The sequence below is a fragment of the Haemaphysalis longicornis genome, unplaced genomic scaffold, assembly GCF_048455015.1.
Source record: "Haemaphysalis longicornis isolate Haplotype H1 unplaced genomic scaffold, Haemaphysalis longicornis Haplotype H1 scaffold_2, whole genome shotgun sequence".
Lineage (NCBI taxonomy): Eukaryota > Metazoa > Arthropoda > Arachnida > Ixodida > Ixodidae > Haemaphysalis > Haemaphysalis longicornis.
Window position 1 is genome coordinate 22,249,402 of NW_027526295.1, and position 26,929 is coordinate 22,276,330.

The following is a 26,929-nucleotide window of genomic DNA, read 5'->3' on the forward strand; positions in this document are numbered from 1 at the left end:
GTTTAGTTTACTGGAAAAGAAATCACAGACGATTCGCTCTGTAACTGTGTAGTATTCCTTCTCTTGTTCAGCTATACTCTTTACCAGCAGATTATCCCTTCTCATGCAATTGTTGAGCTCATCGACGAGCTCCTCGCTTGAGCGGGGCAAACATCCCTTTACATCTTCCACACTTCCCCAAACGGTATTGACGGCGTCCTTCATTTGAGGCACACTTTCAGGCTGTTTTCGATAGCACGAACGCGATCTTTTATGCCTAACATATCTTGCCTGATTTTGTTAGGTGTAGAAATAGTGGTGTTACTGTACAGTTCGGTTGTTGCTAGGACTTTTTTCAGTGTGCTCATAACATCCTCGACCTTCCACGGGCCAGGGTTTAACTCAACATCTCCTGTGCATGGGAACATCAGAAATATGCGCGGAGAAAGCAGGGCCAGAGATGATCCGGGAAAAACATGCCAATCAAGAGAGAACCAGTGGAAACGCGTTCATCATTTCTGGGCACAAGATCCCGGCAAGCGACAAAACAGCCGATAAGGGCACGGTAAGAGCACAGATCAATACCCATAATACCAGAAGGGGGATATCCGGCCACAGAAACAAAGCAAAGATACACACTCAGAAAAATTAGGCGCCTACCTACGACAGCCAGGCGGCACAAGTTAGCATCTGCCACTCATGGCCGTGAATTCCAGTGAGGCGGTGATGCTCCGTTCTTTATGTAGGGCCAGATGGTGCTGTGTCAACAGGTGACGTCACGCGATGCTCCGCCCAGATATTTTAGGTACGCCGATGCACCAAGAGATGCCGCTTTGCGCTGATTTTCGAGTCCCCGGCAGCAGGCAAGCCAGGCCACTGAAGCACAGGGCAAAAGGCGTCAACCTACCACAGGCAGGCAGCACAAGTTGGCATCTGCCACTCGTGGCCGTGAAAATGCCTTCACTGTACTGCTGGACTAATATTAACATCGCTACTTTGATGAAAACTGTGCAATCGAGTTTACTTCTAGACACATAATTGCACATTACCTAGTAAGACATCGTGTGTTCTGACTCTAAGAAGGCGAAAGCTTGGTTCGCGCTATCGTAATTGAATGCCTCAGGCTTGTTCTAGTGTATGGTCCAATCAAGCGAGGGGTGTTGTTTGTAATTGAATGCTGGGACAATTGAAAAAAAGTGAAAAAAATCTTACAATTTGGTTTGACGTGTCAGAATAATGTTTTAATAATGTTGAAGAATTTCTCTCTCGAATATTATAAATCTGGTTTGGATAAATGCGGTAGATTTGCGCTATTAGTTGCTTCGTTAGCGCGACAAATAGGAGCTGTACAACATATGCTACCACTTTATTTTGCGGCTTGCGAGAAAATCTAGGGACGGTACCGTATTTAACGATTTCGCCACTGTCGCTTCCATCTTGTTTTGATTTGGGTATGGAATGGCAATCTGGCCCCAGGTTACTCTGTGCAAACCTTGGCAGAGGATTAAATTTCCTCGAGATCGATTTTGTTGCCATAGAAACTATATGCACGCTTTCGCCAGCCTTCGCAGCAAAGCTTGGGCTGCCGCAGGTGCTCTTGAACTCATCCTCATTACTGGTTCTCGGGGTCTAAGCTGCTCCCTCGGTTCAGTGGCTCAGGATGGATAGGAAGCGGTTTAACTAGAGACATGGCTGGGGCGTATAACAGCGTTAAACTTCAACCTACAGTAAGGCGCGCCGGGTTATTAGAGAAACTGACATTCCATTGGCTGAGTGGTTGAATATTTACGGTCCCCCTAGAAGTATCTCGCTGGTATAAATTCCCCTGAAAGAAAACTATTTATTTTCCGGTATAGCTCGGGAGGTTACCTTTTCGAAAGACTCGGATCACTGAATGAAATGAGAAAATGAACTTTCCGACTGCGCAACCAATCGAGTCGGATTGGTGTCGCAGCAAGCAGCAAGTAACCAAGCGAAGGTTAACCAGCGAGATAGAAAGCAGAGAACGGACCAGGGTGCCAATATTAGCACACTGAAAATGATTTACACCCTTAAGGAATATTTTCGCCCTTCGGCCCTAGCTTATGCCAGTGTAATAAACACTCTTTTAAATCATCTGTGGTATACCCGGCACCCTTAGACCTTAGTAAACACACCAGAAAGTACACTATTACCGGGAGGTTTGCCATTCATGACACCTATCAAAGGGTGTGTTTTTCAAGGGTGTAAGAGTTACAGTAACGAAAGTCGAGCTAGTTGGTACGGTTGCATTGTTCTAACAGCGCTAAAATGACGGGAACTCGCCGATTTGTTGATTGTAAGAAGAAAGGCGTCGTGTATCAGATACCATTGCATTGTGATCGCGTGTACGTGGGGTAGTTGAGGGAGGGGGGGTGTGTGTGAATACCACACTCAGAGCATCTGTCGTCACTAAAAAAGTAGGCCCTGTAGCCACTTGTCACTTCATTTCAAAAAAATGCAATTGCACCGCGTCCTTGAATCAAACAGCGATACTATACAAACACAGCAATCAAACGACGAGAGGAGTGGTGGAAGCGTTCCTTATTAGGAGACTGGAAGAGGGATGCATAAGCTACCAGTCCTTATCCCTGTCAGATAAGGAAGTTAGTTTGCTGGTGTCAGGTTTGTGAGAGGGAAAGGGCGAACGAACAGTCTTGCAGCTGTTTTATTGTGTTTAGAATCTTGCAGCTCTTTTTTATCGATGCACGCAGTGATTGCACATGAGCAGATGTATGTGTATACATAAGTGTTCTTTTCCTTTGAATAAATTTCGGTTGATAGACAGCCCCTGTGTTTTCTCTTTCTGTCTTCGTCCCCGTCATTTTACTGCTATTAGAAGAATGTAAGAGTGTTAGCTATGGACAAAAAAGGAAGAAATCATTTTACAGTGTACCGTGGTGGCGCACCCTTTATTACTTACTAAAAATGCCGCACGTGCAAATATTTCACGCGTTCAAGTGCGCGTCATTCTTTTTCCGCATAAGACTAACCACACCCTTTTTGTCCTGCCCATTTCGGCCTCGAAATGTGTGTTGCAAAATGCCATTACGCGAACAGTTCATAACTACCTCTTGATACGGGCTGCAGTACGTAAATAAAACGCGGTAATAGAGTGCGACCCGCAGACGACTCGACCTACCTACATACAATAAAATGCTGCGTAACACTGAGTCTTCCATTCGTGCCGTAGATGTTTAAACTTGTGCCTCGCGGCCAATCAGCTCATAAGGTGACACATACAAAGGAAGGAAATCGATATTCTTATGACACATTTATAACATGATTCACAAGTGAAAGCGGTGAATATTTGAATAGTCTATAATGGAGTTAGCCAACTTTAACTGGCGGATTCTACGAAATGCAATTTATTTGCGTGAGCAAGAATATTATCAAGGAGCAAGACTTTTGCAGGCAGATACATCGGCGAAAGAAACGCTATCACAAAAATATAAACCAAAACACAAATAGCGCGATTTCTCTTCATGCTAGTAAAACTGACGCGTGGCTTTATTAGAGTAACAACGGTGTTAAATGTGGCTTTACAAAAATACAAATAGTACGCCGTAATTGGACGTCCACGAAGAATGTCTTTTTTTAATTTTGCGGAATCTAGTTTATAGTTTTGTGATCACATTTGACTTTTGAACGGCTGTACATATCCTCATCCGTATCCGTTATCGATACGAGGGTATCCGTATGACCTTTTTCCATCTTTTTGCAACTTACCCGTCATGAACACTTCCGCAACTCTACTCATCTCTTCGATAATAGGGCTGCTCTGCGCCGCCCAGGTGATCGGCATAGTCACGGAAGGGCGTTGGTATTACCTAAGAACATCTCGCCCAAGGACGACCCCACCCGCGCACTTGGCTGAGTGCTCGGAAGAAACCTTTACTGAGTTAGAAAGGCATGTACGGTGCCTTTTGTTTCAGCGCCGGCAGTAGGGTGTCCCTTGGGTCCCCTCTTCCCTCTGTAATTTCCCGTCTTGGCTTCAAAGCATAGGCTCCCTTGGATATTTCTCTGAAGAGTGACGTATTATTATTATTCTATTAGAGGAGGTGGTGCGGCTCTAAAAATGACTAATGGTGGTAAAAACGCACAGCACTAGCAGTTAAATACTTCTCTAAAATGAAAGTCTGCCGGTCGACAATATTTCTGCTCATTTCATTTTTCGATAGTACATTTCTATATTCATTTTGTGCACGGAACAAAAATACCTGTAGCACATCCAACACAATTCCGGCATCCAAAACATAAGCAGGCAGCAAGTTGCGAGCAGCGGGAGTTTAAAACAAAGTTTCGAAGTTTTCCATTTCGTGCAGCAGGGAGTAGTGAAACATTCTGGGAAGCGGTATTGGCGGAACATTTAGAACAAGGACCGCTAAAATAGCTAAGCAAGATTTGATTCTTTAGGGAGTCTACAGACATACTCATCATCATCATCTTCGTCATCGTCATCGTCGTCGTCGTCGTCGTCGTCATCATCACCATCATCTTACTAGGTTCACTGCAGGATGAAAGCTCGAACCACTCCTGTCCTGCAGACATATGCACGTTTTTATTAAATCATGGAAGGTTAAAATGGATGGGTTTCTTAGGTATTAGGCAAGCATACGCACTTATCGAAAGAAAGTCTGAAATATAAAGCACTGATATTTTCGATAAGCATGCCCAGATTTAGCTTCGAAGGTAGTTTTCCACGTTTTGCTGAATCCGACATGATCAAAATATATACCTCAAGCAAGTAAAAGCCCAACCAAATTCTTCCTCGAAGGAAGAAGTGCCTGTTTCGAGCTCTCGGGCATCTGTGCTCATAATAACGGGATACAGACCAGCATACGTTCTCCCAAATCGCAGCACCAGGCGAGATTTGGTGACCGCGCTACCGGTGTCATTTCTGAGAAAAAGGTAGACATTGGCCAATCGGGCCGGTGAATGAACGGAGAAAGTCGTGAACATCGCCCGGACCCCAACAGTGGTCCGGGCAGCAACCTGGCGTATTTATTTATTTATTTATTTATTTATTTATTTATTTATTTATTTATTTATTTATTTATTTATTTATTTATTTATTTATTTATTTATTTATTTATTTATTTATTTATTTATTTATTTATTTATTTATTTATTTATTTATTTATTTATTTATTTATTTATTTATTTATTTATTTATTTATTTATTTATTTATTTATTTATTTATTTATTTATTTATTTATTATACCTCAAATGCCCCAGTACGGGGTGTTACATGAGGGGTGGCCTGTGGTACAAATTTCTTTCGATGTGGGTTTTCAACAGAACCGGGCTTGAGTGGTGCACGACGTCGGGTGGAAGATCATTCCAATCCTTTGCTGTTTGAACAAAAAACTAGCGAAGGTGGGCAGGTGTACGGGCATGCGCAGGATAAACAGTGTTGCGGTGGCTAGTACGAGAAGAGATTCGATGTGCGGGCATGATACTGGATGCGTCAGACGATGAATGAAAGAATTTGTGAAAAAGGGTTAGTCTAGCGTTCTTGCGTCTCAATTCTAGATTCTGAAGTTGGGCTTGGCTTTTCAGATTAGTGACACTTGAGTGATATGAATAATCAGAGTAATCAGAGTATCAATTGTGTGGCAAGGTGAGACGCAGGAGCGAGAGCTTACGGGAGCATTTATAAGAAAAACGCTCTGAAGAAACTCATGAAGCTTTCACTAAGTCGCGCAAAACTAGAACCATAGCGAAGCGGCACGATTTCTTTCAATGTGAGCGCCAAAGGTCACATCACAACGCATCTGTACAAGTTTGATTTTGTTTATTTACATGTTCCGTCGTCGCTTTGCCTTGCGCTAGCAGTAGTCCCCGTCAAATGCATCGATACCGTCGTGTTCCTCTTGCTTACATGCGCGATTGGGCTTAACAGCAGCTGGGGCGAAGCGGCGGCGCGTGCGTGCACAACACATGCGGGGCATTCCGGGAGTCGCGTCGATGTTTCTCGGACCAGCTCTAGCGCCATCTCTTCGGGTGTCGGTCGTTAGGCAAAGGAGGTGCTTCTGAGGGTTTTTCCCATTTTTTTTTTTTTTTTTGCTAGAGCCAGTGCACGAGCCGGGGACGCTCGGTGGTCATCGCGAGGCACGCGCTCGAGAGCGCTGGGCTTTTTCTCGCTCCTCTGGGTTTTCCAGTTCTTTTTATTCTTTTGCTAGAGCCCCTGTGCGTGCTGGGAACGCTCGGCGGTCGCCATGAGGTACGCGCTCGCGAGAGCTCGAAGTTTTCTTGGTTTTTTAACGCGTTACGCACCACACATTGCGGCTAGATACGACAGCACCACTCTTAAAATGCATTATAATGAACCCTCCGTGGTCAAAACAGACAGACACAGCTTATCGGAAGACAGTGAGTGCAACGCATGCGAGGTTAGATTGGGCTTCGCATTGCCTTTCTGTGTGCGGGAGTGTTAGCCTAAAGTGGCGCCTGCTGCGATGAGGGCGTATTTAATTCTGGGATTTTCGCTGAAATAATGAGTCTTAATTTAGTGGCCGCCGTTGGGTTTCTTATGCCCTTTATGCTCCCTTGTTAAAGACGATAGTTTTTTGGGAGCTACTTAAACGAAGAAATTTTGGTTTTTCTGTATGTCTCTCTGCCTGTGTGCTGTGTGTCTCTGACTTGATTCAGCCACCCGGCCGAAGTGATGGGAAAGCTGCGCAATAGTTTTATATACCCAAAGCCATATCTAAACGCCCAAGTCCCAGGTCAACGTTCATACTTGTCAACATTGTTCACGCAAATATCAGGCAGCAAATAAACACATAAGTGATATTTACAGTGTTCCTTTATACAACCATTTATGGATGCTGGCCTTTTGCGCAATGACATGCTAAATGCACTTCAGAAAAAAATTCACTCCGGCACCTGCTGTCGCCTGCTCCACTGTAGCTTCTGGCGGCATTTTAAGAAATCAAGAGGCAACAGTTACGAAAGGTTCCACTAGATAGGTTTCACGTTGTGCTTCGAACGCACATGGAGTAAGCCAACGCGGTTCTACAAACCTTAAAGTAGGGCACCTCGACTCATCGCATCTCCGCCGTACGGCAGCGCTGGCATCAAAGGACCCGGCTTGGAGCAGTAGAACGCGGTAAATGTATTTCACTTAAGCAAACCTCTATCGTGTTTACCTTGGGAGGAGCGCGACGGAAGAGGAACAGCGCGAGAGGTGAACGGGAAAGCAAAGGGAGGCATTTACTTGGCAAATGTCGACTTTCTAAAGACCATCGGCTTTTGTAGACATTTGCAACGAAAGGAGCAGATGGGCGTTCAAATTTTCACCACTGGTTGTCCCTTTCAAAAAACCATGCAATAACTTGTCCACCAGTCGACTTTTAAGTAAATCCAATCGATCTCGTTCGTGCGATTTTAAAGCGAAGTTTTGTATGGCTTGGAGATAAAAAATCCGCCGGTCCCGTGCGCGCAGAAAATTATTCCTGGGCAACCCAACACGAATGCGCGAGGACACTACGTTGGAGGTGGGTTGAAAATCGGCGGAAAGAGAGTGCCCATGTTTAAAGATAATGTAGCTACGGCCTCGGATCTACCGACACCGGTTCGTGGGAACGGCGAGTCGCAGAAAGCAAAAAGAAGTGGTCTAAAATCTGGGCGTTTATGGCGCAAGGGCGTCTATGGCCAAAGAGCGTCAAAATTATGTTATGTGGCCATTAATTTTGTCTGTTAATAAATATGTATAGAATGAGTATGATGTCACTAAAAGCTCGACATGTATTATGGGCCCTTAATCTGAAACGTGGAAATCATCACAATGAAGGATGACAGCGACAGCATTAAGATGTTAAGAGCAGAAGACCCCTCGATACAGTCCCGTTGCTGAAACAAGGGCAATTACGCTATGACTCGCCCACGTGATCCCTCGGTGGCAGCCTCGCTTCAGAGGGTGTCTGAGGTTACGTTCGGTAGGAGGTGAGTGGTAAAAATTTTGCGTGTTTAACGTATAACGAAAGACCTCTAAATAAAAAACATTGTTTGATAACCAAAAAAGAATAAGGGGTATATAAAATTTGACGCACGTAAAGTTCCGGAAAATGCCACCGTGTTGCAAGGTTCAAAGCAGCACACTGACCTAAATTGTGAACCACAGACACCCGTCACCACTTGTCGTGCATTTTGGTGTTGGAGCTTGCCACCACGCTAACGAAACTTTGCCTCTTTGGAGGCTCCTCGTTGCGGCCAAACTTCATGTAGTTCGTTTCATACATTATAAATCCAACATGTGCTCCCTACATAAGGGTGCAAGGATATCAGAAGCTCAACCGTCAAAAATGAGCGTCTAAAAACCTTCTGGTGTTTCACCGACGGCAAATGTGAAACTAAAAATTCTCCGGAAATATTCTTCGCGTGTATGGTATAGACTGCGCCTTCTATTGATTTTTCAGCGAATCATCGCTACATTTCATCCGTATGAATACGCAATTGCTTTACGAATTGTTTAACCGCTGATGCGTTTATTATATCAGATCTACAGAGTTCCTTCGCGAGCACCGTACTAAACGCAGCGTCTTCACTAATGCACATCATGCAACTCAGGTCTGCGAGAAATACTGAACAAGCTTTAGGGCGGGCATATTGGAGACATCAAGAGAGTGATTGTCTGTGGCTTATGCGGTGGCTTGAATATAAGTAAGCTGCTTTGTCCTGCTAGCAAAGCCCAAAAAAATCAGCATTGATAGGGCCGAATGGCAGTGCACGCGGGAGTGGATACCGGGCACCATCTCGTGCTCCACCGCCAATTTGATGTCGGCGTCGGCACATTACCGTCGGCGTCGGCACATTACGTAAGCCGCATTACCTTTTCTGCTTTGCATAATTAACAAAAAACCCTTTACGGCGATGGACAGAGATATGAATTTCCAACTTCTTTATACGTCCACGAGTACAAATAAATCTGATAAGTCCTAGTTTCACCTAGTAGGAAAAAACACAGTTTTGATTTGATGATGTAAATTATGTAACTTATATATGTATATAAAAATCGTACTACGAAGTGGTGGGACTTCAAAAACAACTGGAAGATCAAATTAAGAAGCCGCTTTCGGACTAATTCTTTCTGTCAACTTCTCTGTTGCAGGTATACATGATAGACCACAGAAACGTGATAAACTGACGAAAGACGCAATATATAGCGACTAATTCAAAACCACAACAACACTTGTTATGTGGTAAGCATAGTAACGGCACCATGCTGAGGATCAAGTTACCTCATTTGTTGTTTGTAATGAAGAACGGGATTTTTTTTCGCTTGTACCTACAAAGTACAGTATTTGGGAAGTTGGATCATTGCATCACGAGGGTCTCGCCTACGAAGGGGAGAAATCAACACATGACCAGAAAGACTTATTACGTTGGATGGCGTTGGTATAAGATTGATAGTTGAAATAAATTTTTGGAGTTCATAATAGAGTCGATTTTGTTTACATAATGCAAGTACATTATAAAAACTTGAAAAAAAAAAAAACTGAAGAGCCGCTTTTGAGCTACCATCAGCGTCTTTTTCTGTACATTTTCTTTTCGTTTTGTGACTAAAGTTCGCGATGTGTCTATTCCCTTTCAGATGAAACTTTAGGTTCTCCAGAAGAATTATAACATACAGCTTGTCCTGGCGTATCTGAAGGGCACTCGTAAAATTCGCGTTACAAGTACCGCATTTATAGAAGCTTGGCGTATACAGCTGTTATATATGATCGCGCATCGCTGTAGTTCAGCGAAGTTTAAAATTGTTTTGACAGCACGCTACACTATTAGCGAATAAAACAAAAAAATAGGGCACACCTGAGCACTCGTTATTACGTAATGAGAGCAAAATCACTGTAGTCCCACTTGTAAACGTGTCCTCAGATTATCATAGTCATTATTTTTTCATTGCATATTTTTTTCTTTTATAGTATCCCATGGCTAAAAGCTTTGGCCACCCGACTGTGTTAGGCCTATATCTACTCTTAGAGGCTTAACCTTATGAATCTGTAACACTCAGTCACAATAGGTTGGAAGCAACGTCAGTGTCATCGATTGTGCAGCTGTGTGTACTGGGGCCGAATTCTCCAAAAAACGGGCGTCGTTTTGAAACGACGGGGTAGCGCCATGCAAATGCTTGTGTTCTGGGGTTGGGGCCGTCGCTTTTGGGTTCTCTGCAGGGGCAGTGACCGTAGAAAAGCGCTGTGGCAAGGGCGCGAAGCGACACCCACTGCCCCCCCCCCCCCCCCCCCCCCCCCGTCGTTTCACTTGTCGCTTCGCGCCCTTGCCACAGCGCTTTTCTACGGTCACTGCACCTGCAGAGAACCCCAAAGCGACGGCCCCAACCCCAGAACACAAGCGTTTACATGGCGCTACCCCGTCGTTTCAAAACGACGCCCCCTCGTTTTAGAGAATTCGGCCCCTGGTTGATGATGTTAGAGCTTTAAATGTACCGATAGAGCTAAGGCCCCCGCGCGCATGTCCACGCTAGCACTTCCCCGCGCACCGTCTTGCAATGCAGATGGTCTTACTCTGTTGAACTGTACCCCGTCTTACTGTACAATTACGGATTTCATTCGACGCCCCATAATAGCAGTATTAACTTGAAACCAGAATCAAATTGGCCAGGCACTGCTTCCATTGAGTTATATTTCAGCTAACATCACGAAAAAATATTATTGTGACAATGAGGATTGGATTGCTCAAGACATCCCTTCCTGGATGGTTTGGGCCTCCTGGAACATCTGCTAGAAAAGTGAGAGGCATTGGGGTGTGGGGGGTTGAATCTTTGAAGCGAGATGAAACTCAATGCTTATTCAGTGCTGTTTGATTGCAGTCAAACAATCCCCAAACACGCGCCTCGGGAGGAAAACATCACCACAAGAAGAAGTAGATTACATGCAAATAAGCGCCGAATAGAGTGCAGGAACACGTGTCACATGTTCGAAAGAAATTACAGTTCTCATTCTGATCACACGGAAACCAACCTAAACACACATGGGACGATTTTGAGCCAGCGTAACGTGGCAACTTTGTACACGACCATGTTTCCAGACAGTAGAATGAAACGCAGAATAGAAGCAGTCTTAGCTAAGACTACCCCGAAATGTACTACACGCAAGAATGTAAACCGGGGGTTAGTTTTTGTTAGGTTTTTTTATGGTGGTGCTTATATGCATCGGAGTGGGATGTATATCCAAGCCGGGAGATGGGATGAAATGATTGTTTCACAAATATCAATATCATTTCCTTTGCTTCCACTGTTTGCTTCGACTCCGACGTGTGGAGAAGGATCTTTTGCTGATCTCTTAAACGGCGTGCGAATCCATGATAAGCCCGCCCGGAAAAGGGAAAGAAGACTTGCCAGAACACCCGTGAACCAGTCAGAACAGCCCCACTAAAAGCGAACTCCCATTCGGAAAATTAAATTCGGCTCATTTTGATCTGTGCGACTGCCGAATCTGACCCACGTTCATACGAAATACGATATGCGTACTCGCTTGCCGGCGTTATCGAACAGGTTTCACTGCACCCTCTTTTCAAGGGGAAGGTTTCCGAGTTTAAACAGTGGAAGCCGCAAGTTCGCCGTTGCAGGAAAAATACCAAGAAAATGTAGAGCGCTCCTGGGCGTGTGCCTCACGGCAACGACCGAGTCCCTGGCTAGCGCAAAAACAAATGAAAACTCCAGCGCTTTTGTCAAGCAACACCACGCATACAAAAAAAAAACTCCACTGCTAAAGTTAAAGATGAAACGACATCCTGCTTGGGAGAGGTTATCGCGGACGCCGCATTCTCCGGAAGCCGATATGAATCATTGCAGACATGGCTACGAGTGAGCCACTCCTTCTCGAGACGACTTACGGATACCACAACGGCTGGCTCGAGTCGATGGCGAAGGGATGGTGGAAGTCTACAATGCTGAGGATGACTTTACATCCACCACTACCCGCGACGAACACGACCACCTCTTCCATGCGTACGGTGACGATTACTACTCTCGCAACTTTGCAAATAAACAATCATACTGAAACCTAACTATGTGCCGCCAATGCTCATGTACAAAAGCTCGGCCATTGAAGTCTTCCGCGTGAGTGCAAGCTTCCCTGAATTTTTTCATTGTCACCGCAGTTTTATCAGACTTGCTTCCGATCTGGGGATTTGGTGCATTTCGGAAAAAAACTCCTAATTTGTACATATATTCATTAAACCAACAATGGCGAATTACCGTCATATTGCTTTTCTTTCTTTCTTCGTCCCTGTGTGGTGAGCGCTTTGAACACCAAGATGAACAGCTCCTAACTGGCTAAATTGTCCGTTCTGCTTCGGAAACCAGTCCGGCCGTGACACATTCAGAGTTCAGCAGCACACTTCACCAAACCACACAGCGATCTTGTGCGGGTTGCGACTGGCAGCAATCCGTAGAAGATCGTTTCGTCTACCCCGTTCCCCCTTCCCCTATAGCTTTTGTAACAAGCGTCAAAGTTCCTTGAGCCGGTTTAACCAGGTACCACTATTCCCTTTTTAAGCTGCTCAGTGACCTTGTGCGCTACGGGGGAATATGTGCGAGTCCCAGTGCCCCAATCGCGGCCCGTCTCAGCACACTAAGTCGTGATATCAAGGACAACTCCCCAGAACTTGTACCAAACACATGGATTGTGGCTTATTTTGAAGGTAATATAAATATTGTCGCGGATAAACATCTGATTCTGTGATTTCGTTCAATTTCTAGGAAAACACAGCGATGAAAGCAAAGTTTACTTCTATAAGACTGGCATTTGTGTTGGAACTGCCGAGATGTTCCTCGGTATTTAGTTTTCATAACGCACGAATGCGAGCAGGCTTTTCCCAGGCTTCAATAACATAACTGTAACCCAAATGTCAAAACGGGTTTATTTTGGCCGCAGATATGCAACTCTGTTAGGCCCAATGCGCGACGTATTCATTTACTGTTTCGTGGCCCTCATAGAAATAAAGTACCTGATTCATCCTTCAGTTGTGTCCCCTAAGCTATTCCCCCCTCAACCGCGTCGCAAGGGGTCCCCCATCGCTTACGCCGGTCTACAAGGGTTCCCTGGTCCGCCCGTGGGTGAAAACCACTGCCTTATGTAATGCACCTTCTGCGAGCAGCAATATATAGGTCAAGCTGGAACTCGGTGTCGTATTCGGTTTATTATTCATGCCCTCATGCAGAAGGTGTTCCGCTTTTGCCTCTATAAAGGAACGTAAACAGACTCCGTCACTTCTTTGTATATTGTAATGCCAAAATTTGGCTTTAAGAAATATCACGACTGCAAATTCAGGAGTCCCGTCTCATTAAATGAAAGCAACCCTATCCGAAAAGGCAGTGTATTTCAGCGCCATTTTTGTGCTGAAATCCGCTGAAAGCGATGGTTTGCGCTGCTGGCGCCGCTGAAAGCCGCTTGCGCTGCTCAGCAGCGCTTCAGCCCCGCTCAGCAGCGCTTCAGCTCCGCTGTCAAGCAGCGTCACGCGCGCCGGAGTGGCGTAAATGTGCTGAAATGTGCTGCTGGCGCTCGAGCCTCACTTGTGAACAGCGCTTTCATGCCGCTGGCGGGCGGAACGCTGGCCCCAAGCGGTGCTGGCACTGCAGTGTGCGCGCGCGTGCTGTGCGGTGAAGCAAAGAAAAGCTTTGCGTGCAGAAACTTCGAAAAACGGGCAAAATTTTCAACTCTGCCCTTATTGCTGCCGCGGAAACAGCAGCCGCTTACCAATTTAGCACGTGCGTAGGCACGTGGTCACAAGGATGTGGTACGTGAGACACTTCGTTGTGCCCCGGTCTATAATTAATCGCTGCAACCAAACGACGGCGCCTACGCCGGCAGACAACGCGCGACGGTCAATTTAAACCACGGAGAATGAATACGGATAGGAGGGGATAGGGCCGGCCCATTGCGGCAAGGATGGGCGAGCGGCTGATATACTGTCACAATGAAAGTAAAAGCGAACTACAAAGTTTCGCACCAGCGAAGGCGAAGGAGACGGAAGCGAATCGCCTTAGCGCGAAAAAGACACTACACACAGGACGGACGGGACGATCGAACGCTCGTCCCGTCCTTCCTGTGTGTGGTGTCTTTTTCGCGCTAATTAAGGCCGTGTTTATTAAAAAAGATGCACCAACTCGCGCAACAACAAGTTCTTCTAGAGACGGAAGTGGCACCTAATGAAGCTGATAGCGGCCACAATTCATTTCTCAGCTGTGCAGTGAAATGCCTAATGCGGGGGCGGCGCAATTCATTCTCTCGCGGCAGGTGCCGCTGGCTTATTAACCTGGAGTTCACTGAAAGCTAGGATTGCACAATTCATTAAGCAATAATGGTTACAGAAACTCCCAACAGCTAAGCTAGATAGCAGGAGAGACAAATGTAGCAATGGGATCCTCTTCTGAACAGGTCCTTACGATGTGACAGGGACTTGTGGGCAGCCGCCAACCACAGCCGCTGCTAGGAAACATGACTGTACAAATGTAGTACGGCCGCCAGTTTCATTTTATAGCATCCCTTGAATGCCAAAATGTAGCAAACCCACTAAACACTGTTTTTAGTATTTCCCTTATTACGTAATTGCCAACATCAAGATTCGAGTTGAGAGACATTGTCGCTATGAAGGATGACAATAAGAACTGAACTGCCATTATGCATAGAGGACAGCACAGTGCTCAAAATGAAGTGTATATATAACGCTTTCACGTTCCCATACATAAGCAGTCAAGAAAGGTTTTTTTGCTCGAGTTTGCTATACCACTTAGGCAGTTCTGTTTATGAGCTCAGTAACAAAATATTTTGGCACACTGAAGTTTGTCTATGTGCGCTGATGGTTGAAGACTCGCAATATTAATTAGTGACTTCTTTGCAGCACATCTGCACCACTTTCTTTGCTTTTATTTTTCTTTTCGTGTGAAATGCTTCAATCGCCTTTTCTTCTACACTGTGTATGTCTTTTCGCTCTCACTTTTTCGCATTATATTGCCGATTTATTCAACAAGGAGACCGACACGTACATGCCACTACCTCCCTAAAATCAGGGTTCTGCCCAGCTGGTGCACATACTCACGGGAAATTAGATTGAGGTGTCACTCTACTACTTCTACGTTTCAAGTTCATAGTTTTGTAAATTTTGTGAAGCTTCCACACTGCCTAGGCCTCACAGTTCTGAATTCCTTGCCAATCCCCCAAGTGCATATGTGCCACGAAGACAAACACGACAGCGCTGGCAACTTGCAGAGATCTGAGATGGCACAGTTGTTGAAGCATCATGCTGTTACTATGTAAACTGAGCTTCAAGTCACATCAGATCACACACATTTTAAAGCAAAGCTTTACTAACCCAGCCAAGCCAAGTTTCAGCGTTACCAGCAATTTGACCTTTATTTGATCACAACTGTGCCGTAGCCTAGGCAACACCTCACCACTTGCTGCACCAAGCTTCACTGCTGCCAGGTGTGCTGGCCGCCGCTACCAACTTTCTTGGCATATGCACTCTCCGTAGCTAGGCCGCTGCCTGACAAATTCCAATTCCTTCTGTGTTCCCCCCTCCTAAAAGAAAACAAAAAAAAGCGGGGAACAACACCCGCACCACCAAAACTATGGCAGGTTCACGTTTACAGCCAATCAGATATAAATGAACAGGGGCAAGCACCCAAAATGTAAATTAAAAAAAAAGAATAACTCAATTCATAAAAAAATGACAATTACATGAAAATCCAAACACGAAAAGAGCACTGCAGTCTGAAGAGGCCCTAAACTCTAACACCCATAGCTGCTAGAGGCACTATCCGTATTCCCGAATTTATGCAGTCTGTCTCCACTGCACGGTCCAGCTACAGAGAAGCACACCCCGAAGAACAGTACCGCTGCGCAGATATGAAGATGAGCACAGGCGGGCAACTTCACCACAGGCAGCAACCACCCACAGCACCTTAAATTTCATTAGATGAGCCCTCAAATGAGGACCACAATCGCAGAGACACTCACTACACCCTTAAGCAACACACATCACTTCAGAGCTGTTTATGAGCGCGAGACGTCCAGCATATTCTTGCTCGCAAAATCGATAAGCTCGATGAGGATTTGCACGGCCCGGTCCAGGGCTTGTCACAGATGTAGAGGTTCAAGGGACAAGCGGACATGTTTAAGTCGGGTTACAATCGGTGCTCCCTACTGCAATCCCAAAGGTAGTGGCTCACACAAGAGGCAAGCTGTCCACATGGACACCTGTTTTCGGGGATCAAGTCGATCATGTGGAAACAGTGCAGGGAAGAGCCTTGTCCAGTAATGATGTAGGCGAGTTGTCTGGGCTGAGGAAAACAGCGCGGTATAGTGAGCGTGCTGGGAACTCAGCGAAGGAAGTCAGTGTCAGCGTTGTCGGTGTTCCATCGCTGCTGCCACTCTAACCGACCAGTCCTCATAAGCCTCTCCGTCACATTGTTCTATGAAGCACAAAGAACATTGACTCACCTTTGACTCCCCACGCACCCGGCCAAGAGAAATGCCGCACTCACTTAGTGTGAACTTGGCCATGGATTAGAGCTCGGACCATCTTTCCCGGAGACGGAGGCTTTGAGCCAATGCATGTCTTCCCACGCCTACCGAATGAGTCATGCCTGACCACCAACATAGGCAAAGCCGTCCTACCCATCTTAACGATGAATGTATACCTATGCTAAGTAAAAGGTTAACAAAGTGAAACCAACGCTTAAATAGGCCATGCCAAGCTTTTGCTTCACAAATCCAGGGTTAGCTGAGCTAAGCTGGAGCCTTTTTTTTTACTTACTCTCCCTGTCAATACTTTCTTGACCAAATAACAACAATAATAGAACTTTTTCGTAGAATGGGGTACTCCAGGCTTTCGTTTTAAAGGGAATGTGAAGCCAGTAAAGCACAACAGGACATTTAGCGATTTGTTTACTCCCCTGATCAACTGAAACAAGTCCATAACAGGAAGTATAGGCCATCAAACACAGCAGGGCTACATTCTGTGGAAACAAATTTTTATTCAAGTGCAGGCTTAAATTATGGTTGCCAAAAAGTGTAGTGCTCTCACAGTATTTGCTGTCTTATGTAGTACACATGCAGAATTTGACATCATAGTTAACTTACAATCTCCCATGGCAATACACTTGTACAAACACACAGGCTTGAAGACAAGGTTGCTAAGACGTACTCACAGCCATAAACGGCATACTTACAGTATTTTACACTATATTTACAATACAACCTTGTCCAATGGCAACACACTTTTACAGCCACACAGGCTTGAAATAAAGGTTGCTGGAAAGTACACTCATCACAGCATTTACAGTCATATATGGTACACGTACGGTATTTTACACAATATTTACAACACAATCTCCCTGATACATTTTGCAAAAGGTCGCAAAAACAGTGTATGTTTAGGGCAACTACATTTGGAGCATATACTCTACGCATGCGAGAGTAAGCCTGACCTTTCTCTACCCAGTTGTTGGGGAAGGCAACAGTGGGAAATGTATGAGTGCTGAAATCTGCTGTCCTGCCATAATCATTTACTCCCATGGCCGTGCATTTCTTTACCGTGCATTCCTTGTGCATTTCTTTACAAAAAAAAATCACTGAACTCAATAAGCAGTGGTCCCGGGTGTTCCAATCCTGGACCAGGACGAATTTTTCTTCAACTGTGAAGTTTCTGAGAAAGCTGTATAGCTTTCCTTTGTAGCCGTATGGCTGCATTAAGGTGGATGTCAATATTTCCTTCACAGAAACTTACTCCACCTTGGGGATTTCCCCTAAATCTGGTCGATTAACTGCTGGGCTCTGTTTGGGCGCGTACCGCCGCGGGACTACAGTGGCTAGATAGTGTGACCCCAGACAAGCTATGACAACAAGCTGAGTCCCTAAAGTGCTCTGCACTTATAAGATCAACAACAACAGAAACAACAACAAAGAAAATGAACTTATGGGCACCTAATCCCTTTCAATGCTGTTGGGCATCAAGCACAAATAGGCTTTTTTTTCTTTGCGAAACTCGACAAAAACACAGCTTCTCAACACATCCCGTGGTGTTAAGATTGTGGGCACACCTGAAGCAGACAAGAAACATGGCCTAATTTGGTCGGTAAATGACGCAGTGTCCAAAAACAGAACTTCTCGGCATAAGAGCAAGCATTTGTGCCCTCCCATAAACGATGCTCGCACCACTTTTTCGATGTGGAAGAAACCTTGGGATGCTTCCACAAAAGTGCTATCACTTTTAATTGGCCTTTTATATAAGGCACTATGATAGACTTGGTCGTCAAAGATGAATCTGTCATAGCACTCAATGGCACCATAGCCAGCCTCCTTCAATAAGTCACCTTCAGCAACAGTAAGCTTGGCATGCATGTTGCGCCCCAACAGTGTAGCCCCCTCCTCATGAATTGCATTGGAGACACGAGCATGGCCCAAAAAAGTTTGCACGTGGCTCTTTCATCTTCGGTGATGTCTCCAGCTGAAACAAAATTCTCCAGACACTGTCCCATAACCACACGCTCAACAATCTGATGGGGTAGACCGTTAGCTGCTGTGATGGACTTGACAAGCTTTCCATTCCCACCTTCAAATACAAACGTGGAATTCGCCCACAGACGACCAAGGTCTCGAACATTTGCCGCCAAATGCAGCAAAGAGTGCACATTGAACACCGGTGCTGCAGGTCCGTAGAGCACTTCGCAGCGTTCAACAAATGACAACAGTAGCCGATCTGGAATGAATTAAAAAGGAATGTTTCAGAGACATGGGTATGCAAAAAGGGGGTGTGGCCCCCTTCTGAATTTTTATGAAGGGGAAGGAGGAGGGGAGAGAGTCATAAAAGGGTATCGATCAAGGCCACCAACCCTGCCGATCATCAGAGAAATGTTATTGGTGGCTATGTTTTTATCTAAAGCCACGCAATTAACTTATACAGCTTCTAAGTTCGCACTTGTTTACAGCTACATCGTATTTGCACCTCTTTCTTCGCTTTTATTTCTTTGCCGTTCTGCATTCAGTATTTCCACTGGCTTCTTCTTTTTACTCATGTACAATGTTTAGGTGTGACATGGCCCGCACTATTCGACAACTTTTACATTTCCTGTTCATAGTTTTGTTGTGAACTTTGTGAAGTGGGCCCATCAGCCCCTCAAGGCAAGCTTCAGAATCCCGGCCAATGCTAAAGTGAGAACGCGCAACAAAACAAGGGATAATGATAACTTTTGTTCTATTGCAAACGTGCCGAGATAGTACACTGGTCACACATTGGGCTGCTATGCAGTGCTACCGTGGAGACCCTAATCAAATGCCACCGCAGCACACACATTTTTTTTTATTTCTTTACCCCTTTTAAGTGGCAGGACATTCCTTTGACCAAACAGCAAAGACTGTTTTTCACACATTGGCACACTTAAGGCTTTCACATTTAAAAAAAATTAAAGGGGTCGTGAACAGATTAAAAAAAAATAATAATGTTGTGTGTGCGTATTTCGAACTGTGAAACCTTGATAAACAAACTGTGCATAGTAGTTACGCTGGACAATATCGGCAAATGGGTAGAAACACGCAGGTACGGTTTCTCCAAGGATTTTTTCCTCGAGTCGTGAGGTGATGTCATGTTAAGAACTAAAGAAGCCAATCATAGCTCCCCCTCATCTGCACATGTGGGCGTACAGCAGGCTTGCAAAGAGTCAGATATGGCTACAACATCGGTGCAACCATAGAATTTGCCCACAATTGAACGGGCAATGTCTGATCTCTGAAACAACTGATCAACAAGGTCGAACTCTCAGTCAACAATGTGGGTGAGTGGCACAGGCAGAGGCAACCAGTAAACTGGGTATTTGTAAACTGTTTATGCTGTTTCCCCTAGTCTAATCTGTCGCTCTTTAAGCCAGTATTCTTGCTCAAGCTTGCTGATGTCCATAGGCGTGCGCACAGGGGGGGCAGCCCCCCCCTAATCATCTGAAGGGGGGCGCAAAATTTGCCCCATACCTTGCCGATGTAACACATGAAAGTAAAAATTTCTGCTCAGAAATATTTTGTGTGTTGCAATTCCATCGCATTGAAATAAAACTTTGATAACTGTCCCTCTTTGCACTGCGTTCGGACCGCTGGGCCTTCAGTGGGAAGTGGTCAGGAGTTGCTGTAAGGGAGGGGGGCAGCGGTAAGACTTTGCCCCCCTAAATCGAGAACTCTGCACACGCCTATGCTGATGTCTATCTCACATAACCTCTCATGTGAGTTACGCAAACGTGAGCTTCCTGATATGACGAGCGAAATGACCTAAAGCTTAAAATGGGAATTTACTGCCTGAACACGTTTATCTAAGGAACTCCTAGTTGTCAGATATTAACACCAACCCATCTTTTACCCTTCATGTGTAAAAATATTGCACGTGAACCAGTGATACAGCGAGTCGCCAAGCCCCACCATCACGCACTTGGATTGATTCCCTTGTTTGCAATGAAAGAACATAGTTTTGTCAACTGGATACCCTCCCCTATGGCTTACTGCAGAAGCGTTCTACAGTAAGTTGGCAGTTAAAGCTCTAGATAGACAAGAATTTATGAAAGCAAACCGGAATGCTGGGCTAAATATAAAACGGCTTTTATGCTGCAGTTTGAGATGCATGAGCACCCTGCATCTGTGGTCCAGTGAGCAAAGTGTTCGACTTCAATGCAGGCTGGCCCGGTGGCTGCACGTTCGAATCACACGCGAGGCACCTGCTGTTTTTTTTTTTGCTAGAGTGGCTTTGCATTGTTTGACATGAAAAAGGTAATATTTGGAAGAGAATTCCCCAAAATGTGGTGAACTACGCCAGGGAAACTGAGTACAATAAGCCAGTAGGTCTGATTTCTGCTACAACAGTTGCCAGACAACTGAAGCAGTCACGCCGCTGATCGTGTGGATGGAAAAGTACATCGGGCAACACACAAAAGGATGCAACATTTTTAAAATGTTGAGTTTGCAGCTTTACAAAATATTATATACAAAGAGCGTTCATCTCTCAAATGTTGTTAACAAGACGTCACTGCTTGTTGCGCTGCCGACCGACAATGCACACATGGTTGCTTGCGATGCGCCTGAGAATGAGCATTTCAAAGGTGTCTCCGAAATTCCAAAAGCAACGAATTGTGAAAACATTTCGTATTTATGTTTTTAAAAGATTGTTCCTGCAGATAAAATTAAGCAAAGGCAAATGTACGTTCTGTTCACCACCCCTTTAAGAGTAATCATTGATTGCAGGGTATAACGCGCCAACGCAACGCAGGCGATAAGGCGCGCCATAGTGGAGGGCTCCGGCTTAATTTTGACCACCTGGGGATCTTTAAGGTGTGCCAAAATCTTGTACACACGGGCGTTTTTGCTTTTCACCGCCATCAGAAAAGCAGCCACGGCGGCTGGGAACCAAACCCGCATCCTTGTGCTCAGCAGCACAACGCCTTAGCCACTGAGCCACCGTGTAAGAGTAATCAGTAGGCTGGCTATTTAAAATAGGGCCCAGCTTCAGCATTCAGTACATTTGTTTTGTTTAGTTCTGACTTTTTTGTTCTTTTTATTATGCTCTAGCAGATTTTTCTTCTGTGCGGGTGGTCCAGACCTTTCTAAAATAAATCTTGCATGTATGACTGGTTTCGGATCACAAATCTTACAAGGCACCTCAGACGCTGAAGGTCCTAGTATAGTACTGACTAACATGTGCAGATAAGAATTTTCACCATAGCATGGAATCGTTCCAAAAAATACTTCTAACAAAATCACCATACACATATTTTTCTTAAGGATGGCTGCGTGTAAACTTTTAAAGATGGGATCAACTACAGTACACACCTTATAATGGTAGTCCTCTATATGAAATCTCGCTTTATTTGAAGTATTTAATAGTCCCCCACTGCAGTGCAGAGAGGCCAAACCATCTCCACGTTTAACAAAGTAGTATTACCTGTTGATGACAGTTTTCTATTGTGAGGACTATGTCCTGCAAGGGTTTATTGTACTTGAAAATGTAGAACGTAAATGGCCAGTTTGGTTCAATGCACTTGTGAAGACAACCCATTAATTGCATAGAGTTCCAGCAAATATATCTTTGGAAAGATACCCGGAAAAATACACAGCAAGAAATAAAGTACAGAAAACTGAATATTCAACCATAAAGTGTCACTCATGCCTACAGCTGCCATCCTGGTGTGATAGTACTGATGAAGCAATAAAACTAGTTTTCAACAGCAACAGGTATGTCATTCAATACTGGTTTAGTGAAGACAACAGATTCATCTAGTTAATGGCAATAAACAAATGAGCTTCCTTTAAGATGAGTTCCTTTGAGATGATTGCATTATCACTCGTCCTACTTTTTCCTCCAATTATGAATAACAGGTGAGCGCATTACCTGAACACACAGTTCACTGTCAGTAGCATTCAAGCCTGCTTTTCTCTGAAGTAAATTTTGTAAAAACAATCAAACCACATCAAATAATTCTGTGAACCTCAAATGACACCACTATCTAGCCCTTTCTTGCAATCGAATTCCTACCTGCGCGGGCAATGTCGTTTGTGGACAGCGACTCTCTCAGGAGAATGTGAATAGCTTCAGAGAGCTTCGCCAGATGACGCCAGTATTCCTGCGGCAGCACACCCTCAAGGCAAGGGAGAGCATAGAAGAGCAGCCAGCCCCTCCACTCGGACGCCTTCCAGTTGCTTCTTTCATCGAGGGATCGAGGCAGCCGTGTTATACAATGAGGTGGCTGGATGGCCAGCAGCCGGTCATTGACCTTTTTCAGTTTCGGTGGATCACCTGCATATAAAAACATTCAGCGATAATATTTCTCTGTTTTTAAAAAAGTATTACACAGTACAGTCTATGCCTGTTCCAACAGACCCTTTTAATCTGAAAAAATATGTCTGCTGTTCTTGAAGCATGCAGAATCCAAATGACAAAGTGGGTGGGTGGGGGGGGAAGGGGGGGTGTATATGAGCATCAAATTGGAACTGGAATCAGTATTGCTTATAAATGCTACTGATAATCAACTCTTTTTACCCACATGCAGCATGAAAGTTTTCAAATCTTAGCACTGCTGCTTACAAGAGTCCTAGCCCATGCAGTCAAGTACATGGAGATGCACGCTAAGCTGGGCAAATAAGGCAAGAATGTAATCAGGAGCAATTACTACCTAACTATAGAAATCAGTCCTTGCCAACAGAATTTGCCAAGGACCCTTTGAACACTTCATGCCAAGGCAGGTTTACCCAGAACCGTTTTTCAAACAATTTGGATCGCTGCCCCACGTTCTTCAAGCCTGCTTGCATGTTTTTTATAAATGATACATCTGGCCAGTAAAACTCTTGATACGAAATCTGATGAAGGTCGGCTGTGGAAATGGAAGTTAGATCAGCCGGACTGCACTGCCAGCGGCCGATTGCACACAATGGACGAGAACCATCCTCCCATTTGAAACAACTCTTACCCTTTTTATCAAATGGAAGAGAATCGGTGCTGCGTGGAAATAATAAATGCCAAACTTCACTGAACTTCACCTCTGTATTACAGAGAATGTTGCGTGATGAGAGCAGATTCGACCCCTGGGTGCACAGCTTCGTGCATTTCAAAGCACTTTTCTTCAATCTCACCAGAGCCCCATTTGCTGGCGGCATTTTTGTTTTTGACACGAAGTTGACCGTCTGCTTAGACAGGCCAATTCTTCTGGTGATGTCGTTTTGTTTTTTGCCATAATGAACAGTGTTAATTATGTTCACCTTATCTGAGTGACATCTACTACCCTGTCACTGGTGGATCTCCCCACAATGCGTTTACAAGAAATGGTGACCACTCAAGTTAAAAGTAAGAATCTTCCTGTCCATTGAGGTAGTCATTATATCTAGGGAACATACTAAAAGCATCTTACGTACCAATGTAAAATGGTGCTTTGCCATTTGGCTTGGTAGGTGGTACTTTGTCATTTGACTTGGTCGGCGCTGCTTTGTCATTTGACTTCGTAGGCACTCCTTTGTAATTTCCTTTGAACATGAAGTCTGTCAGTTGTTTACAAACCCCCTGAAGCACACAGTGCATGTAGTCAACACTGACGCCGGAGACCAGGTTGAAACCTAAAAGAGATGAATTCAAAGCCGGTAAGCAAAGCAGTGAGTCATACATACTGTGGCTGTGTCATTAAATTTCAAAATATTTTGAAAATTACTATTTTGAAATTCAGTTATTCTGAGCTATGTCTAGTGCATAAAACGGAGAAAGGTTTTCGTCTTTTAAGATACTGCATTTAAAACAACAGAGCATCAAACTTGTATGTCGTCCTAATAGCCCGTTTAACATTGCACTAATTGCCAAATTTGTGAGTATCCAGTGTTTCTTCAAACCCACTGTTATTTTACATTTAAAATGTCATGTGTCAAGGTAACTACCAGAGAGGCACGACACTTTTATGCGGTCTACTTATGGCCTTATCTTGTGAAATATTTTAAATACGGCATTCACTCTGGATTTTACAACCATCAGACACATAGCTACTGCAGCGAGACTTCTATCAATTACCTGACATTTTTGTGTCCTACTAAACTAACTTAATCTCAAACACATTGAAGGTATTCAGCAATTACATTGCACTTGCATATGCATTGCCATGAAAGCTACGCTTAAAATGCCTTTCCCAAGAGTTTTGTTTCTGCAGCTGGCACTTGTAAAATCCCCAGCTTCACTGGGTAGCTTTCTAGAAATTAACAGTAGATTGACAGCAATTTGTCGTACTATTCTGCAGAAAAAGTATTATCTATGCCGCAACATTTAGCTCTCAACAAACAGATCATTTGCTTTTAATCCCACGAGGTCAGTGGGGGATAAATACTTCACGGGAATTAAAATGTCTAAAAAAAAACAGCAAAAAGGGATTTCACCTCCAAGCCCCATTACAGAGCACACACCACAGGATTTGTCGTATGCTTCAAACCAAACTGTATTCTTCCTCACAACAACTATAAAACATATTTCAGTACCTACCTGAAAGGTTTATTAGGGCTGATGGTCCTCTGAAGAAATTGAACCAGTCATCTGTCACATATGCCATATGCATGTCTCGCAGCACGCCGTCATGTGTTCTTGGTTCCATCAGTTGACTGGTATACCGCATGCTACCTGAAATTATGCAGAAATGACACAAAAAATTGTGTACTCAGTGCCAAAAAATGTACAAGATGAAAAAGAGTCCAAAACTTTGAAAAAAAAACCTCATGTCATTACCTGAGCAGCAATTACGCACGTGGCTAATGCAAGTTCTCCTACTAAGTGTAAATGTGGCTACGTGCACAGTACAAAAATAATACACAGCTTCATTAAGAGACCTGCACAGCTGTAACATCCTCTCCCACGACCATTCCAAACAAAACTTCCTGATTATAGCTGTCACTGTTCAGGAACGATTTCCTTTTTTTTTATCTGTTAAGCATGGATCTCAAAGCATGTTACATCAAGCATAACTGGGGCTCTTCAATTTACGGTCTCGAACTCACCGTAGACTCCGTGAGAAGCAGTCCAGCATTCAATTTTCCCACGCATCCCTGCAGCTTCAGGGAATCCTCGGGCTACCCGCGGACAATCTACAGCAAGTCCGACACTGTAAATCGAAGAGCCCTACAGTGCAGACTTTTTTATAGTACTTAGCATTCCCTTAATACCTCCAATGGCAACACACACTTTTGGTATGGCTGCTGTAAAAGTTTTTTTCAACCCAACGCTAAAATGCCTTGCACTAAACGAAAATAGTAACATGTTATTAAAGCTCAATTCAAAGCTGCTCAGGCCAAAAAATCCAGCAGAAATTCCATCTACAACTGTGCAACAAATCACACTAAAGCAAGCTTTTGCACACAGTTTAAAAAAATTGATGCACAAAGAACACAACTACGAGCACTTGCTCTGTACTTATGTTTTTGGCACTGTAATTTTGTTAAAGCAAAACACTAGGAAACCCTACAAGCATGGTCCGATGCTCACCTTCTTGGTGGTCAGTCTTCGAAAAGCACAGAAGGCAGCCGTGGTGCCCGTTAAACATCTTCATGTTTAACACAGCTGCTCGTGCAGGTGCATCCACTGCACAACACAGGACAAACACCCTTGAGCTGTGCACACAAGCTTGGTGCTCCCACACAATCGGCTTCATTGCAGTTACACCCGCCACGAATCTCGAGAGGAAAGCCTGCATGTTGGGGTGGGTGGGCCCAAACCAGAGTCCAGCCAATACAGGATGCTTGAATCTGGCAGCAGGTGGCAGTTCATTTAAAGTGAACTGAAGTGGCCACACGGACGTCTTGGACGATTTGAATACTGGACTTCCGTCTGTGTTCATGGTCAACGTCAAATCATCCGGTGTTAGTCCTTCCGTCTGCTGCAGATAACTGAAGGACGTCCCATTTGTAATGTCGGTGATTACATCGTCGCACTTCTCATTCCGTGCCGTCAGACCACCTGCAAGGTCCTCCTTTGTGCCTTCAATAAGCGTCTGTAGCTGTTTCCTGGTGTCAAGAGTGATGCAGAAGTGCGACTTAGCGTGCAGGTCCGATGCTGGCACTTTAGTATCGCAGACTTCGCATACGCAGTCACCATTCTGGTCTTCTTCCAACACAGATTCACATTGTACGCACCGGTACCAGTACTGCACTAGGTCGTTCTTTTGTGCTACCCACAGCTTTTTTTGGCTGCGCGGCACTACTTCCATACCGGCAATGTTATTAACCAGTTTGGCGAGGTCACCTAGAGCTGTCCAGGTTATGCCGTGCGCCACACAGAACGACATTGCCATGGCGGTTGCGCCAGCTTTGGAGGTCCCGAGGTTGGGTATCTTTTCCGTCGGCAGTTTCGAAAAAGACGACGAAACTATTTCTTCCTCGCTTATCTGAGGAGGCAAGTCAGTTGCACTTTCCTCAC

The 26,929-nt window shown here is 44.7% G+C and overlaps 1 protein-coding gene and 1 pseudogene across 1 annotated transcript; both read right to left on the reverse strand.

Moving 5' to 3' along the window:
* Positions 1–24,154, reverse strand: part of LOC144167863 (uncharacterized) — a 75,188-nt pseudogene extending 51,034 nt beyond the window's left edge.
* A 104-nt stretch (positions 24,155–24,258) lies between these two features.
* On the reverse strand, positions 24,259–26,720 carry LOC144167864 (uncharacterized). The gene is made up of 3 exons (XM_077697015.1): positions 26,000–26,720; positions 25,007–25,141; positions 24,259–24,266 (listed from the first exon to the last, which is right to left on the reverse strand). Exons 1-3 carry the CDS (start codon positions 26,718–26,720, stop codon positions 24,259–24,261), a joined length of 864 nt encoding a protein of 287 aa, XP_077553141.1.
* Positions 26,721–26,929: the final 209 nt, after the last annotated feature.